At 43.9% G+C, this 22,981-nt stretch overlaps 1 protein-coding gene across 4 annotated transcripts in view; it reads right to left on the reverse strand.

The window, feature by feature from the left end:
- Window positions 1-15,060: 15,060 nt before the first annotated feature.
- Window positions 15,061-22,981, reverse strand: part of DPP8 (dipeptidyl peptidase 8) — a 67,299-nt gene continuing 59,378 nt past the window's right edge. For all 4 annotated transcript variants that reach the window (XM_029950719.1, XM_029950720.1, XM_029950718.1 and 1 more), the window contains exon 21: window positions 15,061-19,270. In XM_029950719.1, coding sequence (XP_029806579.1) covers window positions 19,148-19,270 — 123 coding nt within the window. In that variant the 3' untranslated portion in view covers window positions 15,061-19,147. The remainder of the gene's footprint in view (window positions 19,271-22,981) is intronic.

The following is a 22,981-nucleotide window of genomic DNA, read 5'->3' on the forward strand; positions in this document are numbered from 1 at the left end:
GGCGCCCAGCGAGTGCGGCCGCTGGGCCCGCCGGGGACCCTGGCCCCGCGCACCGTGACCCTGCGCCGCGCGGGGCTCTGCTCTGCCAGGGTCTCTGGGTCGCCTTGGGCTCCAGTTGGGCCGCTTGTTTCTGAATCTATCTCTTGGTCTCCCTGTCTCTGGGTCTCTTTTTGCCTCGGTGTCTCCGTTTTTTCCCTGTCGCTGCCTCAGGGTCTCCTCCATCTCGGTTCCAGGCTCAAAGGAGGCAGAGTCAAGGTGTCAGTCCCCAAGGCCCATCTTGCCACCTGAGCCCAGTTCATTCCAGTCCAGATCCTGGCCTTAATTCTAGTTAGCTTCTCCACAGGCTGCACCAGGAGATGCACTGAGGATGGGATAGTTCCTTCCTCACCCTCATTTTCATTGCCATTCCAAGCTGGAGAGTTCTCGTGGCCTCCTCTTGCTCTTGCAATTATCAAGCCAGGCGGAGTATATTCCACCCCAAGTACTAGCACATGTAGACCTCTCTACAACCCTGGAAGGGACAGGAAGGCTGCTTGCTCCCATTTTACAAACGGGGGAAACTGAAGATGGAGGAGGTGAAGTGACTTGCCTAAGGGCATGAGGCTAGGGAGCGGCAGATGGCGGACTCAGAAAGGTCATTACCCATTCTTCAATGGTGCCTTCCCTGCCCTGGCCACACTGGTTACCTCAATAGCCCACAAATAGTTCTTGTTCTAAAGCAGGGGATTCAATTACCAGAGCCAGGGTAGGGGAGGAGTTCAGATTAAATATCCATTTAAAGTCCCTTCCAAAACCAAGATGCCATGATTTTTAAAATGTATTTATTTTCAGAGAGACAAAGAAAGAGAGTGGGAGAGAGAGAGACACAGAGAGAGAGGGAGAGAGAGAGTGAGTGAGCAAGCAGCAAATATGAGCAGGGAGAGGGGCAAGAAAGAGAGGGAGAGAGAATCCCAAGCAGGCTCTGCTCTGTCAACATAGAGCCCAATGTGGGGTTTGATCTTATGATTGGTGAGATCATGACCTGAGCTGAAATGAAGTTAGACTCTTAACTGACTGAGCCATGCAGGTGCCCCAAGATGCCATGATTTTTTTATTCCTTAGGTGTCCAGTATTCCCATGACTTAGAGCCATTTCATCTCTGTTCCTGGTAGGTGCCTTATCCATCCATTGCAAGTTACCCTTAATTATGGCCTGTACGTTGCAGATCTAACTAGATCTGGCACATACTCATTTATTGTCAGGCCCATCGGCAGCATTTGACTTAGGTGAGCACTCCCACCTGCTTCTTTTAGTGATCACATCTGGCCATCAAGGCTTTATATGACATCTTTTTTTTTAAGTTCTTAGTTTATTCTCTCATGAAAAATCTGCACTATTGCCACAGAGAAAGTCCCTGCAGAATCGTTACTCCTTTTGTTGTCCAGTCTCCAGCTCATGTTTCACCAGCACCAACATGAGTTTGCAGTCCCCCAACTTTCTTCGTTCTGTTCTTGCATTCCTTGTGTCTTCTTGAGGTCTTTTTCTTCTCCTACAGGCCATGGCTCTTGCAAGTCTATGTTTGGGTTCATTCTTCTTTGCATCATCCAAGGAACCATAAATCATGCCAAAGCCAATTGTCTTGCCACCACCAAAATGGATTCTGAATCCAAATATGAAGACGACATCCATGTGGTCTTGTGCATTTGGGGTAGTTTTCCCCAAATTTCCATCTTGCCTCTCCAGCATGAAAAATATCAATGACCATTTGTTTCTGCTGAAACTCCATGTCATTCAAGATGGTGACCCAGCTTCAGGCAGCCAAAGAGGAAAAGAGCTTAAATGCCATCTTTATGCTAAAGATGCCCAAATACATACTTCCAACCTGGACTCTCTCCCTAGAACCCCAGACTGTATATCCTGCCACCTACTCAGTATTTCTGTTGGATGTCTAATAGGCATCCATATTTAACATGTGCACAATTGAGACTTGACCTTCCCTGTCGAACTTGCTCCTCCCACAGTCTTCTTGGCTGAGGGCCTAGTAGCTCCATCCTTCCCCCACCACAGGATCCAGGCTCCATCAACTCTCATCTGGATTGTCACCTCATCATAGTTCTCCTTTTCTCTGTCCTTGTACCCCTTCCGTCTTTTCCCAATACAGCAAGAGTCATCCTGTTACAGTGTGCCTGAATTATGTCACTTCTCTGCTCAAAACCCAAAGCCAAAGTCCTTCCTATGATGAGAAGGGTGATGGTGGCCAGTTCCCTCTCTCCAGCCTCTAAACCCTTACCTACCTCGTTCAGTGTGGAACTCTGCCTCCCCATCCCTCCTCTCCTCATAATGTCCTCCCTCTCCCTACCCCCTTTTTTCTAACACGCTCCACATTTTACTGGTTTTATGTATAGTCTGTCCACTCAACAGAATGAGGGCTTCACAAAGACAGGGATTTCTGTCTGCTAGATTCCCTGCTGAATTCTAAGCAGCTGGACCAGTACTTCTGGCACTGAATAAGTACCAGGGGAGCCAAGATAAAAGATACAAGTCACTGCCCACAGAGATACTAATGTCCTAAGTGTACATGGGGTGGCAGGGAGATTGGGATCAAGAGACGGAAGGACTCCGGTGTGTGTGTAGGGGAGGGGTGGTGAGGAAGGAGGCTTCAGAGACTATTGATTGTTATAGATGTTTGACCTGGATCTTGACAATTGAAGGAGGATAGAACTGATGGTGGGGAAAGAAGCCCAGTGGTATGAGAGCACAGGAAATGGTAGCTGCACAGATATCCATGGATAACCCCTGATGGGTCAGACCTTGCTCTGGGCACTAGGAGCATAGCGGTGAGCAAGATGGCTCTTGCCTGCATGGCGCTCAGTCACGTGAGGGAGGCAGACAAGTGGGCAGGCAGCTCTAACACTGCATGACAGAGGCTGTGAAGGGGCACAGGGAATATTAGAGTTACCTCAGAGCTCTGCCTTTTCCTCTGCGCCTCCCCAACTCTTGCTCTTGGTCTCTCTCTCTCAAAAAACAAGCAAACAAACAAAAACCACAAAAAAAACACCCCACATCAGTTTAGGGGCCCCTGGCTGGCTTAGTTGGTAGAGCATGTAACTCTTAATCTCAGGATTGTGAGAGTAAGCCCCACATGCAATGCAGAGATTACTTAAAAAAGAATCTTAAAAAATTGTTTTTTAATGTTTATTTTTAAGAGTGAGAGAGAAAGAGTGTGAGCGGGGAAGGGACAAAGAGAGAGGGAGACACAGAACTGGAAGCAGGCTCCAGACTTTGAGCTGTCTGCACAGAGCCTGATCCGAGGTTTGAACCCATGAACCTTGAGATTATGACTTGAGCCTAAGTCGGACACTTAACCAACTGAGCCACCCAGGAGCCCCTCTCAAAACAAAATCTTTTTTTTTTTTTAAATCATCAGTTAGGGGCATCTGGTTGGCTCAGTCAAAGTTGGCATCTAACTTTCACTCAGATCATGATCTCACGATTTGTGGGTTCAAGTCCCGAATTGGGCTCTGTGCTGACAGCTCAGACCCTGAGACCTGCTTTGGATTCTGTGTCTTCCTCTCTCTCTCTCTCTCTGCCCCTCCCCTGTTTGCACTCTGTCTCTCTCTCTCCTCAAAATAAATAAAACACTAAAAAATTTTTTTAATCACCAATTAAATGTGTTAAAATTGCCTTCAATTCACAATAGACTGTTACATATCTTTAAGTTTATTTATTTTGAAAGACAGAGAGAGAGAGAATCCCAAGCAAGCTCTGCACCATCAGAGCAGAGCCTGACTTGGTGCTCAAACACACAGAACCACAAGACCATGACCTGAGCCTAAATCAGTAGTCCAGCACTCAACCAACTGAGCCACCCAATTGCCCCTATTTTTTTTTCTTAAAATAACTTCTTTGAGAAAGTTCTAGGACAGAAGTAACATCTTGGAGACCAGTGTAGAGGCTGAGAGACCGGGAAAAGGCTCCATCGAGACCTGCAGTTTCTTGATTAGACCAGGTGGATGGGATGCTATCAATGTGGAGTGGGGTTCTCAGATTAACATGCTAAGGGGAGGGTGCCTACACCGCATCCAAGTGAAAATGTCAAACCACTAGCAAGGCCATTTCCATCTGAGCAGAGAGATAAGAACTGGAGAATCTATTTTGTGAGCTGGCACTTCTATCAGAGCACCTAACGCACTTTTTAAAAATATTTTTATTTATTTTTGAGAGAGAGACAGCATAAGTAGGGGAGGGTCAGAGAGAGAGGGAGACACAGAATCCGAAGCAGGCTTCAGGCTCTGGGCTAGCTGTCAGCACAGAGGCCGACGTGGGGCTCGAACCCACAAACTGTGAGATTATGACCTGAGCTAAGGCTGATGCTTAACTGACTGAGCCACCCAGGCGCCCCTAACGCACATTATCATAATATTCTTTATTAAACTGTCTGCCTCACCAGCTAGACTGTAAACTGCTTGCGTCCTCAACCACATGTATCTTGCTCACTGTTTCCTGGCATGTAGCACAGTGCATAGCATATAGTAAGATCCCAATTTATGTTTTTAAAGTGAATGATAAAAATTTTACTAGTCAGGAGGCCTGAGTGGCTCAATCAGTTAAGCATCTGACTTCAGCTCATGTCATGATGTCATGGCTTGTGAGTTTGAGCCCTGTGTCAGGCTCTGTGCTAATGCCCAGAGCCTGGAGCCTGCTTCGGATTCCATGTTTCCCTCTCTCTCTGCCCCTCCCCTGCTCACATTCTGTCTCTCAAAAATAAACAAACATTAAAAAAAAATTTTTTAAGAAAAATATATACAATTGCTTAAAAGCTCAAGTGCCAGTTCCTTCAATATAGATCATCCAGGCCTTACCCATTTGTCTGTACCACTCAATAGGCACTGGATTATTTCTGCCTCGGAGAGGGACTTCTTCATTTACATAATTAATTTGTCTCAGTCTTGGGTTGCAGAAGACACTGGAATCTCCCTGAGGGCAGAAACTGGCATCATACAGGTGGTCATGCCCACAGTACCTTTGTAAAACAACTGCCTGGAAATCAGAACACATTTCCTTAAAGAATTGACACCACAAATGATGGCTGTGTTCTCAGACTAAACAATCAAAACCTCTTTAACTTATTAAATAGCTGAAATGGTGTACTTTGGCAATGAAAATACATGGCAGAAACACACTGAAAATATGAGCAATTAAGCAAAACAGAAAAATCAATGGAAAGGTTGGCAAGTTTAGGATTGAATTAGTAATAAATATATATATTTAAAAAGAGATCATTATATAGGGGTACCTGGGTGGCTCAGTTCGTTAAGCGTCCTACTTTGACTCGGGTCATGATCTCACAGTTCCTGAGTTCGAGCCTGCATCAGGCTCTGTGCTGAGAACTCAAAGCCTGGAGCCTGTTTCAGAATCTGTGTCTCCTTCCCTATCTGCCTCTCTCCTCCTCAAGCTCTGTCTCTCTCTCTTAAAAATAAATAAAATATTTTTAAAAATTTTAAAGAGATCATTATTAACTAGGTAAAACAAAGTTCTGCATGAATGAAAATGACTCAGTTATTACATGACTCATGTCTGAATACATTTACATAGTTAAAGTAACATAAGCACTGGTATTGGTTTAAGTGAAATTACAATAGAACTATATAGAGGGGCACCTGGGTGGCTCAGTTGGTTAAGTATCAGACTCCTGATTTTGGCTCAGGTCATGATCTTGTGATTGGTGAGATCAAGCCCTGCATCATAGTCTGTGCTAACAGAGCAGAGAATCTGCTTGGGATTTTCTCTCTCCTTCTCTTTCTGCCCTTCCCCTGCTCATGCACGCACGTTCTCTCTCTCTCAAAATAAATAAATAAGCATTTACAAAAAGAACGGGGGAGCCTGTGTGGCTCAGTCGGTTAAGTGTCCAACTTCAGCTCAGGTCATGATCTCATGGTTTGTGGGTTCAGCCCCACCTGGGGCTCTGTGCTGACAGCTCACAGCCTGGAGCCTACTTCAAATCTCTCTCTCTCTGTCACTGCCCCTCCCCTGCTCAAGCATTCTCTCTCTCTTAAATATAATGAACATAAAAATTTAAAAACAATAATGATAAAAAAAGAACTATATTGAAAAGATGAGGGGGATGGGAAATGTGTGTGTTTGGTGAAAATGGGAAGGAAAACAGGTAAAGTGTAAGCTTTCATCATGGAATGCCGCTAAGCAGTGTATGAACACTGAAATAATCAGCAACATTACATACATTTTATGTAGAGATTTGTTTTAGAACTTGACTCTGTAAAGCTAGACGCCCGTGAAATTGGGATAAAATGTCTGTATGGTTCAGTCAGACGCTCTCCTCCCAGAACCGTCCTTTCTCCTCAGCTCTCCAGGCAGGCAGACACCGAGCCGTTGCCCCGCACCCACCACTGCCCCGCTGCGCCCTGCGCTAGTTCCTGTCAGGGCCACTGCTCCGCTGGGCAAGGTCAGCCTGCCCCGGAGAGTCTGAGGTTCAGACGGCTCCTTTCAGGGACCCCTTTATGAGGATCCCTGCACATCTGGCTTTCTCCCAGGGGCCTTGGGCGCCCTGCTGTAGCTGGACACACTGACCTTGGCAGGATGGGCACACTGCCTTCAACAGAACTGAGAGGTAGGCGATACAGGTCACATTGTCCACCTCCCGCCACCCCGCTTTTTTTTTAAATTAATGTTTATTTTTTGAGAGAGTGAGCAAGTGAGCACAAATGGGGGAAGGGCAGTGAGAGAGAGGGAGACCCAGATTCTGAAGCAGGCTCCAAGGCTCCGCTGAACTGTCAGCTCAAAGCCTGACTCCAGGCTTGAACCCACAAACCTCCCAATCATGACTTGAGCCTTAACCGACTGAGCCAGCCAGGCACCCCATCTACCCTTTTTGGAAGCTGCACCCCCTCCTACTGGAGACTGTGTCTACCCACTGCTTCTGAGGGCCAGGGCCCTCCCCACAGGCCTGCCCTACCCAGTGGCCTTTTTTCCTCCTCACTTTCCCCATCAAAGCATGTCTACCCAATGCCCGGCCCTCTCCTGTGGTCTCTCAAAAAACATAGCCTGTTGAAGTGTGGCAAGCAGGAAAGCTGAGGGCAGATGCGGAGCCCCCTGAGCACTTGCTATTCAAGGCTCTTCACAGCCCATCTCTAGTCTTTCTATCCGTTCCTTTCATTGCCCCCACATGCAGGTTCCTGGCTCTGAGTGAGCCAGCCATCTCTTCCAGCCCCTGCTTTATCCCTTCATGCCTGTGTGTAAAACATTTGCTTTGCCTGGAATGACTTCCCCCTACTTGGGGAAACTTATCCTTAAAATGTAATCCGGGGCCCCTGGGTGGCTCAGTTGGTTCAGCATCTGACTCTTCATTTTGGCTCAGGTCATGATCCTGGGATCATGGGCTTGAGCCCCGTGTCGGGCTCTGTGCAATGAACGTGGAGTCTCTCTCCCTTTCTCTCTGCTCCTCTCCCCGGTGCTCGCTCTCTCTCTCTCTCTCTCTCAAAAATAAACTTTAAAAAATAAATAAAACTTAATCCTAATGCTACCTCCTTTGTGCAGCCTTCCCTGACCATCTTTTTCTTCATCACCCAGAAAAAATAATAGTTTGTGTTTGTTGAGTGCTGTGTGCCAGATACTAGGAGCCTGGCATACATTTTCACATATGAAAGCTTACAGCAACTCCATCAAGTAGTACAATCACTAGACTATGTTCTAAAAGAGGAAGCTGAATGGGGTGCCTGGGTGGCTCAGTCGGTTAAGCCTCCGACTTCGGCTCAGGTCAGATCTCACGTTAGTGGGTTCGAGCCCTGCGTCGGGCTCTGTGCTGACAGCTAGCTCAGAGCCTGGAGCCTGCTTCTGGTTCTGTGTCTCCTTCTCTCTCTGCCCCTCCCCTTCTCATGCTCTGTCTCTCTCTGTATCAAAAATAAATAAAACATTAAAAAAAGTTAATAAATAAATAAATAAATAAAAGAGGAAGCTGAAGCACAGAGAGTTTAAGTAACTTGCTCAAGATTACACAGCAGCAAGTGATTTAGTGGGAGTCAGGGCAGGTCAAAGCCCACACTCCAAACTGCTGTCCTGCTCTGTGTGCCTTCTTGGAGCTCATGCAGCACTCAATATATTTCTCTTTGCGCTCGCCCTTTTTTGTTTACATGTCCATCTCCACTTCTGGATTGAAATCTTTCGAGAGTAGAGAACGTGTCTGGCTTCTCTGAACATCCTCAGATCCCTGGATCCCTCAGCATGAGCCATGCCCATGGCGGCTGTTCAATTCATATTGCTTTTTAATGGATGAGTGGAGCTGGAGTTAGCATTCCACATTTGCACCATGACCTTGGGAAAGACATACAACCTCACTGAGCTCTAATTTCTTTCTCTGGGGAGTAGGGTGAGGAAGCCACAGTGGAGAATAATACTAACACCTAACTGATATCTCCTAGCTCATTGTGGAGATCAAATGGAACAAGACACTGTCATGAGGAAATATTCTGTAAGAGGTGAGACGCTTACCATTACAAATGGCAGCAGTTGGTACTCAGAAGGCAACATGTTCTCTGCTCACAGGTAAAACAAGTGCCTTACAGTTAATGATAACTTCGTCCTAATCATGCGCAATACTGGAAACTCAGTCCTTGGGTCAGGCAGGTGGGAAATGTCTGAGGCCCAGGCAGAGTCTACTCACCCCAATGCAGGCTTCTTCTGTCAGATCCACCCTCCTTGCTCACATCCCAGAACTTGCTGTTCTCCCAAGATCCCCTGGGGCTGAGACATGTTCCCCTCCCTACCGGCATCTACCTTCTCTCCAGAGCACGGGCCTGACAATTCAGGTCCTGGAGAGCAGACTGCTCCCATTTGCAGCCTTGCAGTCTTCGGAGGGGTGGGGTTAGGCCAATGGCAGGAGTGCCAACATTAGCTTCCTCAACCACCTCCAAGCCCCTGTCCCATGCCAGGTCTACACTCGGCACTTTGGCCTCACCATGACTCTGTGAAGGAGGTACTAGAACCCCACTTTGCCTAAGATTAGAGAAGCAAAAGGTTTACTCAAGAGCACGACTGTTGAACTTGAACCCAAATCTATCAGGTTCCAAATTCTCTAGTCTTTCCCATGCTCCTCCTTTCTCTGGGCAAGTTCAAGGAGATTTATATCCAAGATCCACCCAGGACATGCTTTCTCAGCATGAGCTCAGTCCCTGATGGAGCTCAGATTTCAGGCAAATACCATATTTCCTTGATTCTAAAATATACTCCTATTCACATTTTTATATTTCTGATATCAGGATGGTAACATCTTAGATTTTAGGAAATTTAGTAGGAGTCCTAGAGACTGCATTCCATTTCTCTGTGCAGCTACCAATTAGTTTTGTGCCTTTGAGGGAGGCACCTTACCTGCTTGTATATCAGGGAGTCTAGTCAGCTTGACTTGGTACCAGCTCCGCCACTTAACAGCTTGAACAACTTTGCAATCTTCTCTGGGACTCAGGTTCCCCATCTGTAAAATGATGGGAGGGGTCTCTGGTTTTTGACCTCTCCCTTTAAGCTGCAGAATACGTTTCCCCAATCACACATAAGTAAACAGTTGAACTGCTCTGGATTAAGTAATGGCTGGAGGACCTGGAGCCCTGGGGTCTCCTCTACTCTCTCCACTTCTGCCAGGGCCATTCTGGCGGCCCCCTCAGCCTCCTCGCTTCAGGAAATGCCTCTGTTGAGCCCTGGTTTGGGAGAGCACTGGGTGAAGACAGGGCTAGAAGACCTGGGCTCAAGTGTGGACTGGGATGGTGAAGGTATAATCACCTCCTGGCTCTGGGCCTCCGTTTCTCATCTGTCCAGTCAGTCATAGATGAGATGTTTTCTAAGAATCTGTTCTGGTGCTAACATTCCATGATCATGATCTTCCATTATCTTCCGTTGCTCTACCTCAAAAGTGCTTTACTTTGGTTGCATGCTAGGATCACCTAGGGAGCTTATAAGAAAAATTAAAAGATGGCAGGTCTCCTCACCACCCCACATGTTGATGTAATTGGTCTTAGGGGGGACTCAGACATCAGCATTATTAAAACCTCCCCAGGCAACTGTGATAGCCACCAGGGCTAAGAGGCACCACTCCTTCAATGGGGGGCAGAGAATACAAAGTCCAATGACATTTCAAAGAAAAGGTCCTGGGGCACCTGGGTGGCTCAGGTCTGACTTTTGATTTTGGCTCAGGTCATGATCTCATGGTTCGTGAGTTCAAGCCCCACATTGCTTGGGATTCACTCTCTCCCTCTCTCCCCCCTGTTCCCCTCAAAATAAATAAACATTTAAAAAATGATTTTAAAAAAGGGTCCTAAACCTTAGGGAGAATTTTTTTTTTTTTTTGGCAACCCTATTAGTGAATTGATAGATAGGTACTTAGGAGCCTAAGTAGCAGCATCAAAATATTCATCTGAAAATTGTTTGATATTTAAGTTTCTAATTAGCCAGTCCAGAATTTGCCAAATCAATACAGTGCCTACTCTGTGTATGTCATCTAAGTGGAGAAACAAAACAAGTGGCCAGAAGTATGGTGTAAAATTAAGAGCTAAATCTGAGATGACCTTTATTGAGCACTTTCACTGCATGCCAGGCACCAAGTGCTTCTCAGTAAACAGATTTAATCCTCACAACAATCTGTTGAGGAGGGTTCTGTTATTATTCCTATTGCCTACTTCAGGAAACCAAGGGTCAGAACGTTATGTAAAGATGCCCAGGCCCACAAAGCTAGCAAGTAGCAAAGGTTGGAGCCAGGCTGCAAAGCCAACGCAGGTATCACTTTGGCATCCCACTTACTTTGGATGTCGATATTCCCATAAGCTCTGTAGGATGCCTAGAGGAACCTGGGTCTGACTCCAAAGTACATGTTCTACTAACTGAGAGGAACCCCGCAGGAGGCTTGTGGAGGGCAACAAAAGAGCCCAAAGTGAGGGAAAGTGAGGAAAGGTCAGGTGACACGGGGCCTTGGATTGGATTAGGAACTGGAGCAGGAAGGTGAGAATATAAAGTAAGAGAATATTAAGAAAGTGGCAGGTGTCCTACTGGGTGTGCTAGTGAGGCGGGGTGGTGGGGGGTGGGCTGAGAACCTTGGAGGACAAGGACCGTTCCTCTTCTCTCTGTTTTCTCCTGGCCTACCAAAGGCCTGGCACTTGATTGTTACTAAATATTTGCTGAAGGAAAGTTGAGAGCAGCTTCTTTGAAGTCACTTAGAATTCCCAATCTTCACCTCCAACTTAGGCTAGAGAGCTGCTACAGTTCCCACGATGACCTTACAGGTCCTTGACTGAGGCAGGAAGGGCAGCAATAGGAATGAGGAATGGACAGTGGAGACAATGCGAAGCAGTTAACCGGCAAGGACACATGTCCCAAAGTTCCCGACTACATCACACGGTAGCATTTACATGAATGCTTAGGGATGCAGCTGTGACCACATACACTCCCAGAGACCCAGCCAACATGGAGAGTTCCTTCTATATTAGAGCAGTGTGCTTTCCAGAACCTACCTGGCCAGAGGACGCTCCTGCAGAGAACTCTCCCCCGTGAACAGAATGTTAAACTAATCTATGCTACTTCTGCAGGATGTTTTTCCAGTGAGGACAGCAGCGAGGGAGGTGGGGGGAAGCTGGGGGGCGAGGTGGGGAAGAGTCCTGGGACTGGTTGTTTTCCCAAACTTTTATTTCAAAAACTCAATTTGGGGAGACAATTTAGAGAAGGCATCTTTCAGTAAGGAGCACACATAATAGACTCAACAACTCCGCTGAGCCAGAGCTGAATCCCATCTAACTCATGTCAACGGGAGCTCAACCTCTTCCAGAATGGCAAGGCCGGGGCATCAGAGCTGTGGGTGGAGTTAGGCCAATAAATGCATACATAAATCCTGGCAATTCCTTGAACCACTCCAAACCCAAAATAAAATTACAATCATGAGATTCTCATACTGTAGTTGTTTCAACTCTGTTCCCCTTGAAAGCACCAAGGGATCAATCATTGTTTCCTCACAACCACTGAATAGGTGAGGTTAGGCCAAAGGGAAGCCCAAAGGCCTCAGGCCCATAGCACTTACCAGGGTTAAGTGAGCCCTACAGCCCCTGGGAGGCTTGCACTTCCAGCACAGTATCTGCAGGGTATTTATGGCCAGGGTGAAAGCAGATTTCTTTTCTTCTTTTTTTTTTTTAATATTTTTTTAATGTTTTTTATTTTATTTCTGAGAGACAGAGACAGAGCACAAGTGGGGGAGAAACAGAGAGAGGGCAAGGCTCAGAATCTGAAGTAGGCTCCAGGCTCCAAGCTTTTAGCATGGAGTCCAAAGCAGGGCTTGAACCCATGAACTGTGAGATCACGACCTGAGCCAAAGTCAGACGCTTAACCAACTGAGCCACCCAGGCTTCCCTGAAAGGAGATTTCTTAATTCTAGGGGCACTTGGGTGGCTCAGTCAGTTGAGCATCCAACTACAGCTCAAGTCATGATGTTTCGGTTTGTGAGTTTGAACCCCGCATCAGGCTCTGTGCTGACAGCTCAGAGCCTGGAGCCTGCTTCAGATTCTGTCTCCCTCTCCCTCTCCACCTACCCCGCTCACTCTGTCTCGGTCTGTCTCAAAAGAAATAAACATTAAAATTTTTTTCTTTAATTTTTAGGGTCGCCTGGGTGGCTCAGCTGGTTAAGCATCCAACTTCGACTCAGGTCATGATGTTGCGGTCTATGAGTTCAAACCCCACGTTGGGCTCTGTGCTGACAGCTCAGAGCCTGGAGCCTGCTTCAGATTCTGTGTCTCCTCTTCTCTTTGCCTCTCCCATGCTCATGCTCTCTGTTTCTTAATAATAAATAATTGCTAAAATTTTTTAATTTTTAAAAAAGGTATTATTTTAAAATAATCTCTACATCCAACATGGGGCTTGAACTCACAACCCCAAGATCAGGAGTTACACGCTCTACCAGCTGAGCTAGCCAGGCACCCAACAAAGCTGATGTAAAAAAAAATTTAAGTTTATTTATTTTTGAGAGGCAGAGAGAGAAGAGAGAGAGAGTGTGTGTGTGTGTCTGTGTGAGCAGGGAAGGAATAGAGAGAGAGGGAGATGGAACTGGAAGCAGGCTCCAAGCTCTGAGCTGTCACCATAGAGTCCGACACAGGGCTCAAACTCATAGTCTGGGAGATTATGACCGGAGCTGAAGTTGGACACTTAACTGAGCCACCGAGGCACCCCTAGAAAGCTGACTAAAAGTTTATTTTTTATTTTGAGAGAGAGAGAGAGAGAGAACCAGCAAGCACGGGAGGGACAGAGAGGGTGAGAGAGAATCCCAAACAAGCTCTGCACTCAACGCAGGGCCTGAACTCACAAACCATGAGATCATGACCTGAGCCAAAATCAAGAGTCAACTGATGAGCCATCCAGGCACCCCTCAAGAGCTGATTATTTTTTATTAATTAAATTATTTAAAGCTTATTTATTTTTAAAGTGAGAGAGTGAGCGAGCAAAGAGAAGGAGGAGAGAGAATCCCAACCAGGCTCTGCTGTCAGCACACAGACTGAGGCAGGGCTTGAACCCATGAACCGTGAGATCATGACCTGAGCTGAGATCAAGAGTTGGATGCTTAACTGACTCAGCCACCCAGGCGCCCCTAGGAAGCTGATTTTTACTAGACCAAGGTAGGGGTGCCTGGCTGGTTGAGACAGAAGAGAATGACTCTTGATCAGAGTTATGAGTTCAAGGCCCACTTTGGGAGTAGAGATTACTAAACAAGTAGTAAACTTAGAAAAAAAGAGAGAGACCAAGGTAGTCTATAAAAGAGTGCCATAAATGGGATTATAAGTATGCTCTAAAGCCTTGGTGGGCCTGGCTGGTCACTTCCCACTGCAAGCAGCCACAACAAGTTAGGTAATCCAGAGTACCTCAGTTTATCTCAGAGTATCATACAAATACCTTTGTGTGTGTGTGTGTGTGTGTGTGACGAGATGAAAAGGTTAGGAAGCACTGGTCTATAGCATTACCCTGCTAAAAGATCATCTTTATTTCTAATAATTTTTGTATACAAATTAAAAATTTAAGACCCTGGGGTGCCTGGCTGGCTCAGTTGGTAGAGCACATGACTCTTGATCTTGGGGTCATGACTTCAACCCTCATGTTGCAGGTAGAGTTTACTTAAGAAAATGAAGAAAGGGGGCATCAAAAAATAATAAAGGGGCAACTGGGTGGCTTAGTCAAGCGTCCAACTTCAGCTCAGGTCACGATCTCACGGTTCGTGGGTTCAAGCCCCATGTTGGGCTCTGTGCTGACAGCTCAGAGCCTGGAGTCTGCTTCAGATCTTGTGTCTTTCTCTCTGTCCCTTCTCGATTTGCCCACTGTCTCTCTCTCAAAAATAAATAAACATTAAAAAAATATGAAAAATTAAAAACTAAAAGTTTATGAACCTAATATATCATACAACAGTGGTTTTTCTGGGGGGCGGTCATTCTCCCTTTGAGAAATCCGATAAAGCCAAAGTCTTTCTCTTCAGAATGCACTTCCACTCATTCATGCAGTATTTTGCATACCACCTCAGAGGACGGGAGAATCCAGATTAAGTATCTGTTTTGGAAGGATTATCAGACAAACCCCAAATTTACTAGGTTTAGAGGGGATCGTCTTTTCTCCAGCAGAGCTTCAACAGACTAGAGAATTGTCAAAGAAAGCTCTGAAGAAAGTATTACACTGAACTCCCTAGAACTTTCCCAGAGAGCATGCAGAGACCACTATCAACTCCCAAGTGCATCCCTTGGAGAGGGAGAAAAAAAGAGAGAAAACCGCAGCTGCTCAGGAAGGGCATGCGGCTCACTGGCACCACCCACCCCTCCAGTACAAAGTGCTGGTGGCCGGGCACCACCGGCAGGCACAAGGCAGTTCTCTGCACACCTCCCTTTGGGTTGGATGCATTTTTGGCTACGGTTTGTAATAGAAACCCCGCGTAATCACCTTGCAGTCTTCCTTTCTCCATTGCAAGCACGTGACCTTGGGCACATGTATTAATCACTCCACAGTTGCCACTAATCAAGGCATAATTGTACAACTAGGGAATGAGGGAGAAAGGAACATTCACATCAATTAATTTAGCAGCATCTTTATTGCAACAAAGAACCTGTAATAAAATGCAATAAAACTAATGTTTCACTTTACATGATTAAAAGCCATGTAGCTGAAAATGAGAAAACCCATAAACTTACTGGAGTGAGACATGCAATTCTTTTTATACAAGTCAATGCTTAAAACAGCAGGCACTTTATATTCTAAAATTAAAAACCTGAACTCCAATTGTGCTGAATACAACATAAATTTGTATCTGGGTTATTCAAAATCAAACATACAAATATTACTTTTTCTCTCTGTGAGGGACTTCTGAAATGATTACCTAGAATTGTCTCTTGACAAAATAAGAAAAGCAGGAACCAGCACCTTGCACTAACGTGTTTTCACATTTTAGGTTGCAAGACGGATAGACAGGTGAGGCTGGGGAGTTGGGAAAGTGGGAGCAGGGAAGTTTCCTCATTCCTTTATGTCTGCTGCACGTGGACACTCACCTTCAAAATCTTAGTGTAGATATGGCCATGTCTCTTTTCTTACTTCAAATAGCTCTAAGTCAGGCTTTCGGGCTTAAGCAAGCACTCTAGTCTACATCCCAATTCCCAAATCCCTCACTACTAGGAAGACACATTTAGTGTAACAGTTTTAATTAACTTTAGAATGTCATATACTAATTAGAAGTACTGCTTCAGTAATAAGCATGCTTAGCATTTACTTCAGAATGGAAAAATTAACCATTTTATGTTATCTTTAAAATGTTTCATAGGAATATATTAATAAATACTTCTTTAAAAATTTGCCTTTTCTATCTATCATTTAACTACCATGAGTCAGGGCATCCGGATGGAGTCTGGTACCAGCTCAACACTGACCGGCTGCGTGGCAATGGGTATAATTTCTCTTCTCTCTATATGTAGGTTCCTCCTCCAACACATGAGAACATTAGATTATATCAAAGATATAAGAGCTTGAAAAACTTGATTCTATAATAATGAGAGATCTTACAGGAATCATTCCACCTAAAGAGAGAATTATGTTACAGACAGGTGGGCTACACCTTCTGTAAGGAATAAAACAAGTAGTTAAAAAAAAAAAGTAAGCATCAATATCTATATCTCATTCCTATAAAAAGTAATGCATGCCTTGTGACTTCATCCTCATGTATGAGGCTTCTGATATGACCCAGGAATGGCATTGAGGGAAGAACCTTCCTTCCAAAATGAATCTCCAGACAAAGAGGATACATAGTTAACAATACTTTCTGCTGCTTTCAAAGTGAGAAGGGCCCAATCATGATCACAGATGAGCAGCTATACTTTATTGCTTTAGGTTTCTGTAAATCGGTCCAGTATAAAAATCACCTATTATCTTTTTAATCCAATTCCATTCTCTACAGAAGAGTTTATGAAAGTAGCCCACCAACAATTTTAGAATCACCTAGGAAAGGCTGTTAGAAATGCAGATTCCTGGGCTCCACCTACGTCAACTAAATCCAAACTTCTAAGAGTAAGGTTCAAGATTGCATTTCTTTTTGTAAGCATCCCAGAAGATTCTTAGGTTCTGAGTGCCCCCTCTCAACAACACGTCAGCCACTACACCTGCCGATGGCTGCTCAAGGGCACCTGTTTATCAAGCCTGCAAAAACCACCCTATTTGATGCTTCACCTAGTGCTTTTTGGCTCTTATCAAAACTGTTGCTACTTTTATGTACTCTTGCCTTCTCAAATGTTACCCACTGACAGGGTACAAATAGTTTTAGTGAGATTTCTACTGATTGCTTGAATAAACTAGGATGTTTTCCTCATCGGTTTTTAAAATAAAACTCAGTCAAACTGTCTTTCTGCAAATGAATTCAGTCCCATATTTTTCTCTCTAAGAAATGAACTGGGGATTATAACAGAGGCATTCCTTGTGATATGAGGAAAGGAAAAGGAAGATGCAAAAGGAAAACACTGGGAAATTCAAGAGTACATGAGGTTCTTTTAGGTTTGTTTTGGTAAAATGGGAGGTGCCGTTCTGAAGAAATAGCTTTAGGGAGCAAGAAGTTTCAAATGAGTAGATGTCTAAAAGCCACTGTGCACCATTTCCACTTTGCATAGTATCTAAGGATTGATCCTTAGATCTACCTGGAGGCCCACCAGTTCACAAACAAAAACCACCTTCAATAGTCAGATACGTACTTAAATCAAGGGGGAAAATACTTTCTTGGGAAGAAAAATTACCCAAGTCAATTTAATTTAACATTGGAAAAAATATAAACAAACCTTGGCATGGGAAAATATCATAAACAAAAAAATCAATACATACACAGACAATAAAGTGTAGTACCTATGATACAGTATAAATACACACACAGCAAAACCCAATCCCCTTCCCAAGGACAGAACCACCAGGTCACCTTGCCATTTCTGGACCTCCTCCACCTCCCCCCTGGTCCTCAAAGATGAATTCACCTCTGACGCACAGTCATCTTCCTTCCTAATGGAGGCTGTGCTCTCCATGGGAGAAATCTACTCTGTAGTGGTGAGAAAGAAACACAGCAACTTTTCTGTTGGTGCATTGTTTAAAAGTACCGGTAACAACCTTCCAAACACTGAGGCTTTGATAAAAAAGGTCAAACTTATAGGTGTCTTCTTTGCCACTGCCAATGTGACCCATCTAACACTCCAAGACTCTAAGATGGCAGATTCCAATTGGCACCTGAAAGCCTATGAGCTCCCTTACCAGCCAAGTGCTAGGGCTAAACCAGGAAATGTCATGGCCATTCAAGAGACTGCTTGGAGGCTTTGAACACTGAAATAGAGAGCCATGGCTTGCTGGGGATCAGTTTATGGTCCAGAAGTTGTCTGGAAACCTCTTTAAGATCATGACACCTAAATTATGCCCAAATAACTTAGAAAGGATAAAGGACATTTAAATTTGTAAAGTTTCCAAAACTAAGAGGAAAATAACAAAAACTTAGAATTAGAAAAGGAACTAAGGAACTTTTCTCCCTGAATAAAGACAGTCTGTAACTGAGCTGGCAAGAGAGTGACTTCTTAATTCTGGTTTCTGTAACTAACATTCTAGGAGTTTAAATTTCACCCCCCAAACTTTTTCATGAGTATTTTTGGTCAAATTACACTCCTTGGTTCTTAAGCAGACCCTCTCCTTGTCCTCTCCCTGTCATTTTACACACCCTGGTGTCCCCCACCCTATCACGGCTCCCTTCCATCACCCTAAAATTCTGGAACATTTCAGTAAGGAAATACCCAATGGAAAACTGACATCACTAAATTTTCTGAAGAGTACAAGTAAATGGGTACTTTTTCCTTTTCTTAAAGGAGAAGAAATTGCCTGCAAATATTTAAGCTCTAACCATTTGATTAATTTTTTTCTGCCTGTAATTATCAGTATCGTAAGACTAATTAAACCATGCTACATGTACAGTTACTTGCCTTTGTATGAAAGGAAAAGCCCACTCTGTCATATCATCAGAGGGAACTATTTATACTAGATACAGTTGAAATTGGCTAAAATTGGTCAGAGCTTGAATGAAACAAAGTAAGTGTCTTTAGGAGGCCACTAAGTTATCCTGGAAAAATCATTAATGACTGGTTAAGTCATAGGTTTAATAGTGATTAGTTCATAACATGCTGGATACACCCCAAGCAACGAAGCATAAGCTATTCAATTACATTTAAGTGCTATCAAATCTGTAACTAGTCAGAGATCCTGGAATTGAACCAAACCAATCACTAATATCATATTTTAACAAACTCAGAAGTATACTGTAAAAATACACTAATTAAGTCCATGAGGTTTATAATGCTATTAGAAGTGAAAATAAGGTAGTATGGATACATGGTGCTAATGTCTTATTTCCTTCAGTAATTCTCATGGTATTGCTGGGTCCTTTAGAAATATGTGTCATTCAATTGTGTGTGTGTGGTTAAGGTATTAGATTACTATCCACGAGCTGTGGACGCCTGCGTGGCACCAATTATACTTTCAGGAGTAGATGTTACGTGGCAGGTACCAAAATGTGATGATCAATCTGTGTTTTCTACTGATTAAACCTCCTCATTTGGTTAAACAGCCAGTGTATACCAGAGTTCTACACAGGTCAAAATTATATCACTTTCAGAGCAGCAATACGCGATCCAAGGTTTTCTTGAAGGTAGTGCAAAAGATGCAGTTCATAATGTTCTCCAGATTCAGGGACTCTTATGCTGTGTCTCTCCTGAGGATAGATCTTAAAAACAAACAAAAAAAAATCAAAATACAAAAAGTAAGAATTTAGTAATACACCTCCTTCCAAAGCTTTCCAGAGAGTTAACAGAATTAATAATATGGAGCACAGCCTCAGACAATACAGACATATATCCTACCTAAAGGCTGGTCCCCCTTTGAAAAAACATTTTATTTGAGTGTTCGAGTGGAGCAGAGAGGCAGAGAATCTTGAGGAGGTTCCACGCTCAGCACAAGCCTGGTACAGAACTTAAACCCACAACCCTAGGATCACGACCTGAGCAGAAATCAAGAGTCAGACACTAACTGACTGAGCTACCCAGGCACCCCTGTAATTCCTTATATACCACTGGGCTTACTGAAGAATTTATCTATAGATCATTGGGGCGGGCGCCTGGTGGCTCAACTGGTTCAGCAACCAACATTTTTTTTTTGTTTTGTTTTTATTTATTTTTGAGAGACCACGCGAGCAGGGGAGGGTCAGAGAGAGAAGGAGACACAGAATCTGAAGCAGGCTCCAGGCTCTGAGCCAGCTGTCAGCACAGAGCCCGACGCGGGGCTCGAACCCACAAACCGTGAGATCATGACCTGAGCCGAAGCCGGACGCTCAACCGACTGAGCCACCCAGGCGCCCCACCAACTTTTGACTTCAGCTCAGGTCATGATCTTGCAGTTCAGGAATTCGAGCCCCACATCAGACTGTGCGCTGATAGCATGGTGCCTGGGATTCTCCCTCTACCTCTGTCCCTCCCCTGCTCACATTTTCTCTTTCTCAAAATGAATAAAGTTAAAAAAAAAAACCCACACAACCTCTCTATAGATCACTGGTTCTCCATGTGTGATCTGCAGACTTCTGGGGTCCTCAGTAACCCTTTCAAGGGACACACAAGGCCAAAACCACTTTCAGAACAATTTGCCTTTATTCACTGTGTTGGTATTTGCACTGATAATGCAAAAGCAACGATGGGTAAAAGTGTCAGTGCCTCAGCACGAATCAAGGCAGTGACATTAAATTGTACTACACTTGTAGTAAAAACAAAAATGCCAATTTCACTTAAGTAGCAGTGAAAATTAGAATTTTATGAAACTGCAACCCTTGAGTAGTTGTCTTTTTAAATATTCCGCGGTGATAAAGCGGAAAGGCGCAGAAAGAGCTTCTGCTACAAGAATTCTCAAGGAGAAGCAACACAGGCCCAACTGCAGGCCGAGCTGCTACTTTGTAAACCGAGTTCCACTCTCAGCTGGGAACAATGACTGACAAGCATGGTGATTCAGACCAGCATGGCTGGCAAACACCTGCTCAGAAATGAATGAAGTGAGCTGGTTACCTCAAGGATGACACTGACAGTATTTGCCACCAATGAAAAATTTTGAGCTTTTAAGTGGAAATTAGAATTTTGGAAAACTTGTGGAGTGCCTGCATGACTCAGTCAGTTAAGTGTCTGACTTTGGCCCTGATCATGATCTTGCAGTTTGTGGGTTCGAGCACGGCATCAGGTTCTGTGCTGACAGCTCTGAGCCTGGAGCCTGTTTCAGATTCTGTGTCTCCCTCTGTCTCTGCCCGTCCCCCTGCCTCCCTCATGCTCTATCTCTGTCCCCAAAATATATAAATTTAAAAAAAAATAAAAAAGATTTTTGGAAAACTTGCATCTACCACTACTAGCTCATGAGCCTCCCCAAACTTATAGACATTTCTGGTGAGATCAGAAGTAATATTAATATATGTGACCTTAAAATATTATATAATGAAAGGAGTCAATATTTAGAAGACTGATGTCACACAGTGAACCAATATTTTCCAGATGACCAATGCATGTATAAAAGATCCATTTCAAGTACAAGACCCAACAAATTTTAATGTAACAGAGCATGAAATGTTTATAGATACGGCTTCAGATTCCCTACTAAAACTAACCTTTAAGAAACTAAGATTTGTCCAGTTTTTGGTGTAGTATCAAAGAAGGATATCCACAATTATCTGAAAAGGCTAAAATATCCCTCTCATTTCTTAACCACATATTCTGTGAGGCTGTGTTTTCTTCATATGGTAGTCCCCCCTCGTCTGCAGGGGGCACATTCTAAGACCAACACTGGATTCCTGAAACTGCAGACAGTACCAAACCCTGAATGTACTGTTCCATCCATTCACACTTATGATAAAGTTCAATTTATAAGCTGGGCACAGTAAGAGATGAACAACAATAGCAAATAATAAAACAATCGTAACGTACTGTAATAAAAGTTATGTCAATGTGGTCTCTCTCTCAAAGTATCTTGTACTATGCTCAGTCTTCTTCTAATGTGAGATGATAAAACGTCTGTGTGCTGAGATGAAGTGAGGTGAAGGAGGCAGGCGTGATAGAGCATTAGGCCGCTGCTCACCTTCTGACACTATGTCAGAAAGAGGATCGTCTGCTTCTGGATCGATTGTAGCTGCCTGCGGGTTAGCTGAAACCTCATAAAGTAAAACTGCGCATAATGGGAAACTACGCTCTACTTTAGTCAAAACAATTCCCAGCAAGTTGCTTGTGGGAGCAGACAGGAGAATCTAGGTGTCTTCCTTAAGCCAGACTTAAAGGGATTTTACAAAAATGTAAGAACAGTGCTATTTTTCTCAGTAATTTTTTGTGTTTTGGAAAATAGTTTTTCTCTCCCACAAAAACTGTGATTTGTGTTAAGACGCAATAGTTTATTATTACTATTTTAAAAAACATTTAAAATTTGTCTTAGTTTTGGGGGTTCCTGCCTGGCTCAGTTGGAAGTACATGAGGCTCTTGATCTTGAGGTCATGAGTTTGAGCCCCATGTTGGATGCAGAGATTACTTATAAACAAACTTTAAAAAACCAGAATTTTTCTTAGTTTTAATATCTTCTATGAAAATAGGGACAGACACCACCTACATAAATGAAAGGTCTTTGGTATGTAAAGGGATCTTGAGACCAAAATGCTTGAAAACTACTGCTATTGACAAATATCTCACAGTTTACCTACATAAATGTTAACTGAGATGTAAAAAAGGAAAAAGTAGGGGCACTTGCGTTAAGCGCCTGACTTTGGCTCATCCATGAGCTCAAGCCCCATGTCAGGCTCTGTGCTGACAGCTCAAAGCCTGGAGCCTGCTTCGGATTCTGTGTCTCCCTTTCTCTCTACCCCTCCCCTGCTTGTGCTCTGTCTCTCTCTGTCCCTCTCAAAAATAATAAAACATTTTTAAAAAATTTTAAAAAGGAAAAAGTAGTATTTTTCATTTCTTAGTAGCACATAATCTGTGAAGGAAGTACAAAGGAGGAAGGAAGAAGGAACAAGTTCCTTTTAAAACCCCCTTTTTTGAGTATGGAGCAATGGAGGTGGTTACCTTGCTTTCTGTTCCCACGTCAATACAATGTAAAATTAAAAGACCTAAAAATCATTTAAAACAATGATAACAAGTAGCACTTCCTCACCCTTCCAAGGGGAAGAAGAAAAGCAAAGAAGGACACTGAATGGACTCTTGTCATCCTTTCCACGATTACAAACTGAAAGCAGATACAGATACACCAGTCATATAATCCAATAGGCCAGTTCCTAGCCCAGCTTCCAAAGAATCTCAACTGCGCCTAGGACGTTAGATCTCTGAAGCAGAGAGGGGCCAAAGCTGAAAATTTAGCCTTACTCCATAGTTTATTATATTTCAAAGTAATCAATCACTAATCATTACTTAATTCCTTAACAAGATGA

The sequence above is a fragment of the Suricata suricatta genome, chromosome 9, assembly GCF_006229205.1.
Source record: "Suricata suricatta isolate VVHF042 chromosome 9, meerkat_22Aug2017_6uvM2_HiC, whole genome shotgun sequence".
Taxonomy (NCBI): domain Eukaryota; kingdom Metazoa; phylum Chordata; class Mammalia; order Carnivora; family Herpestidae; genus Suricata; species Suricata suricatta.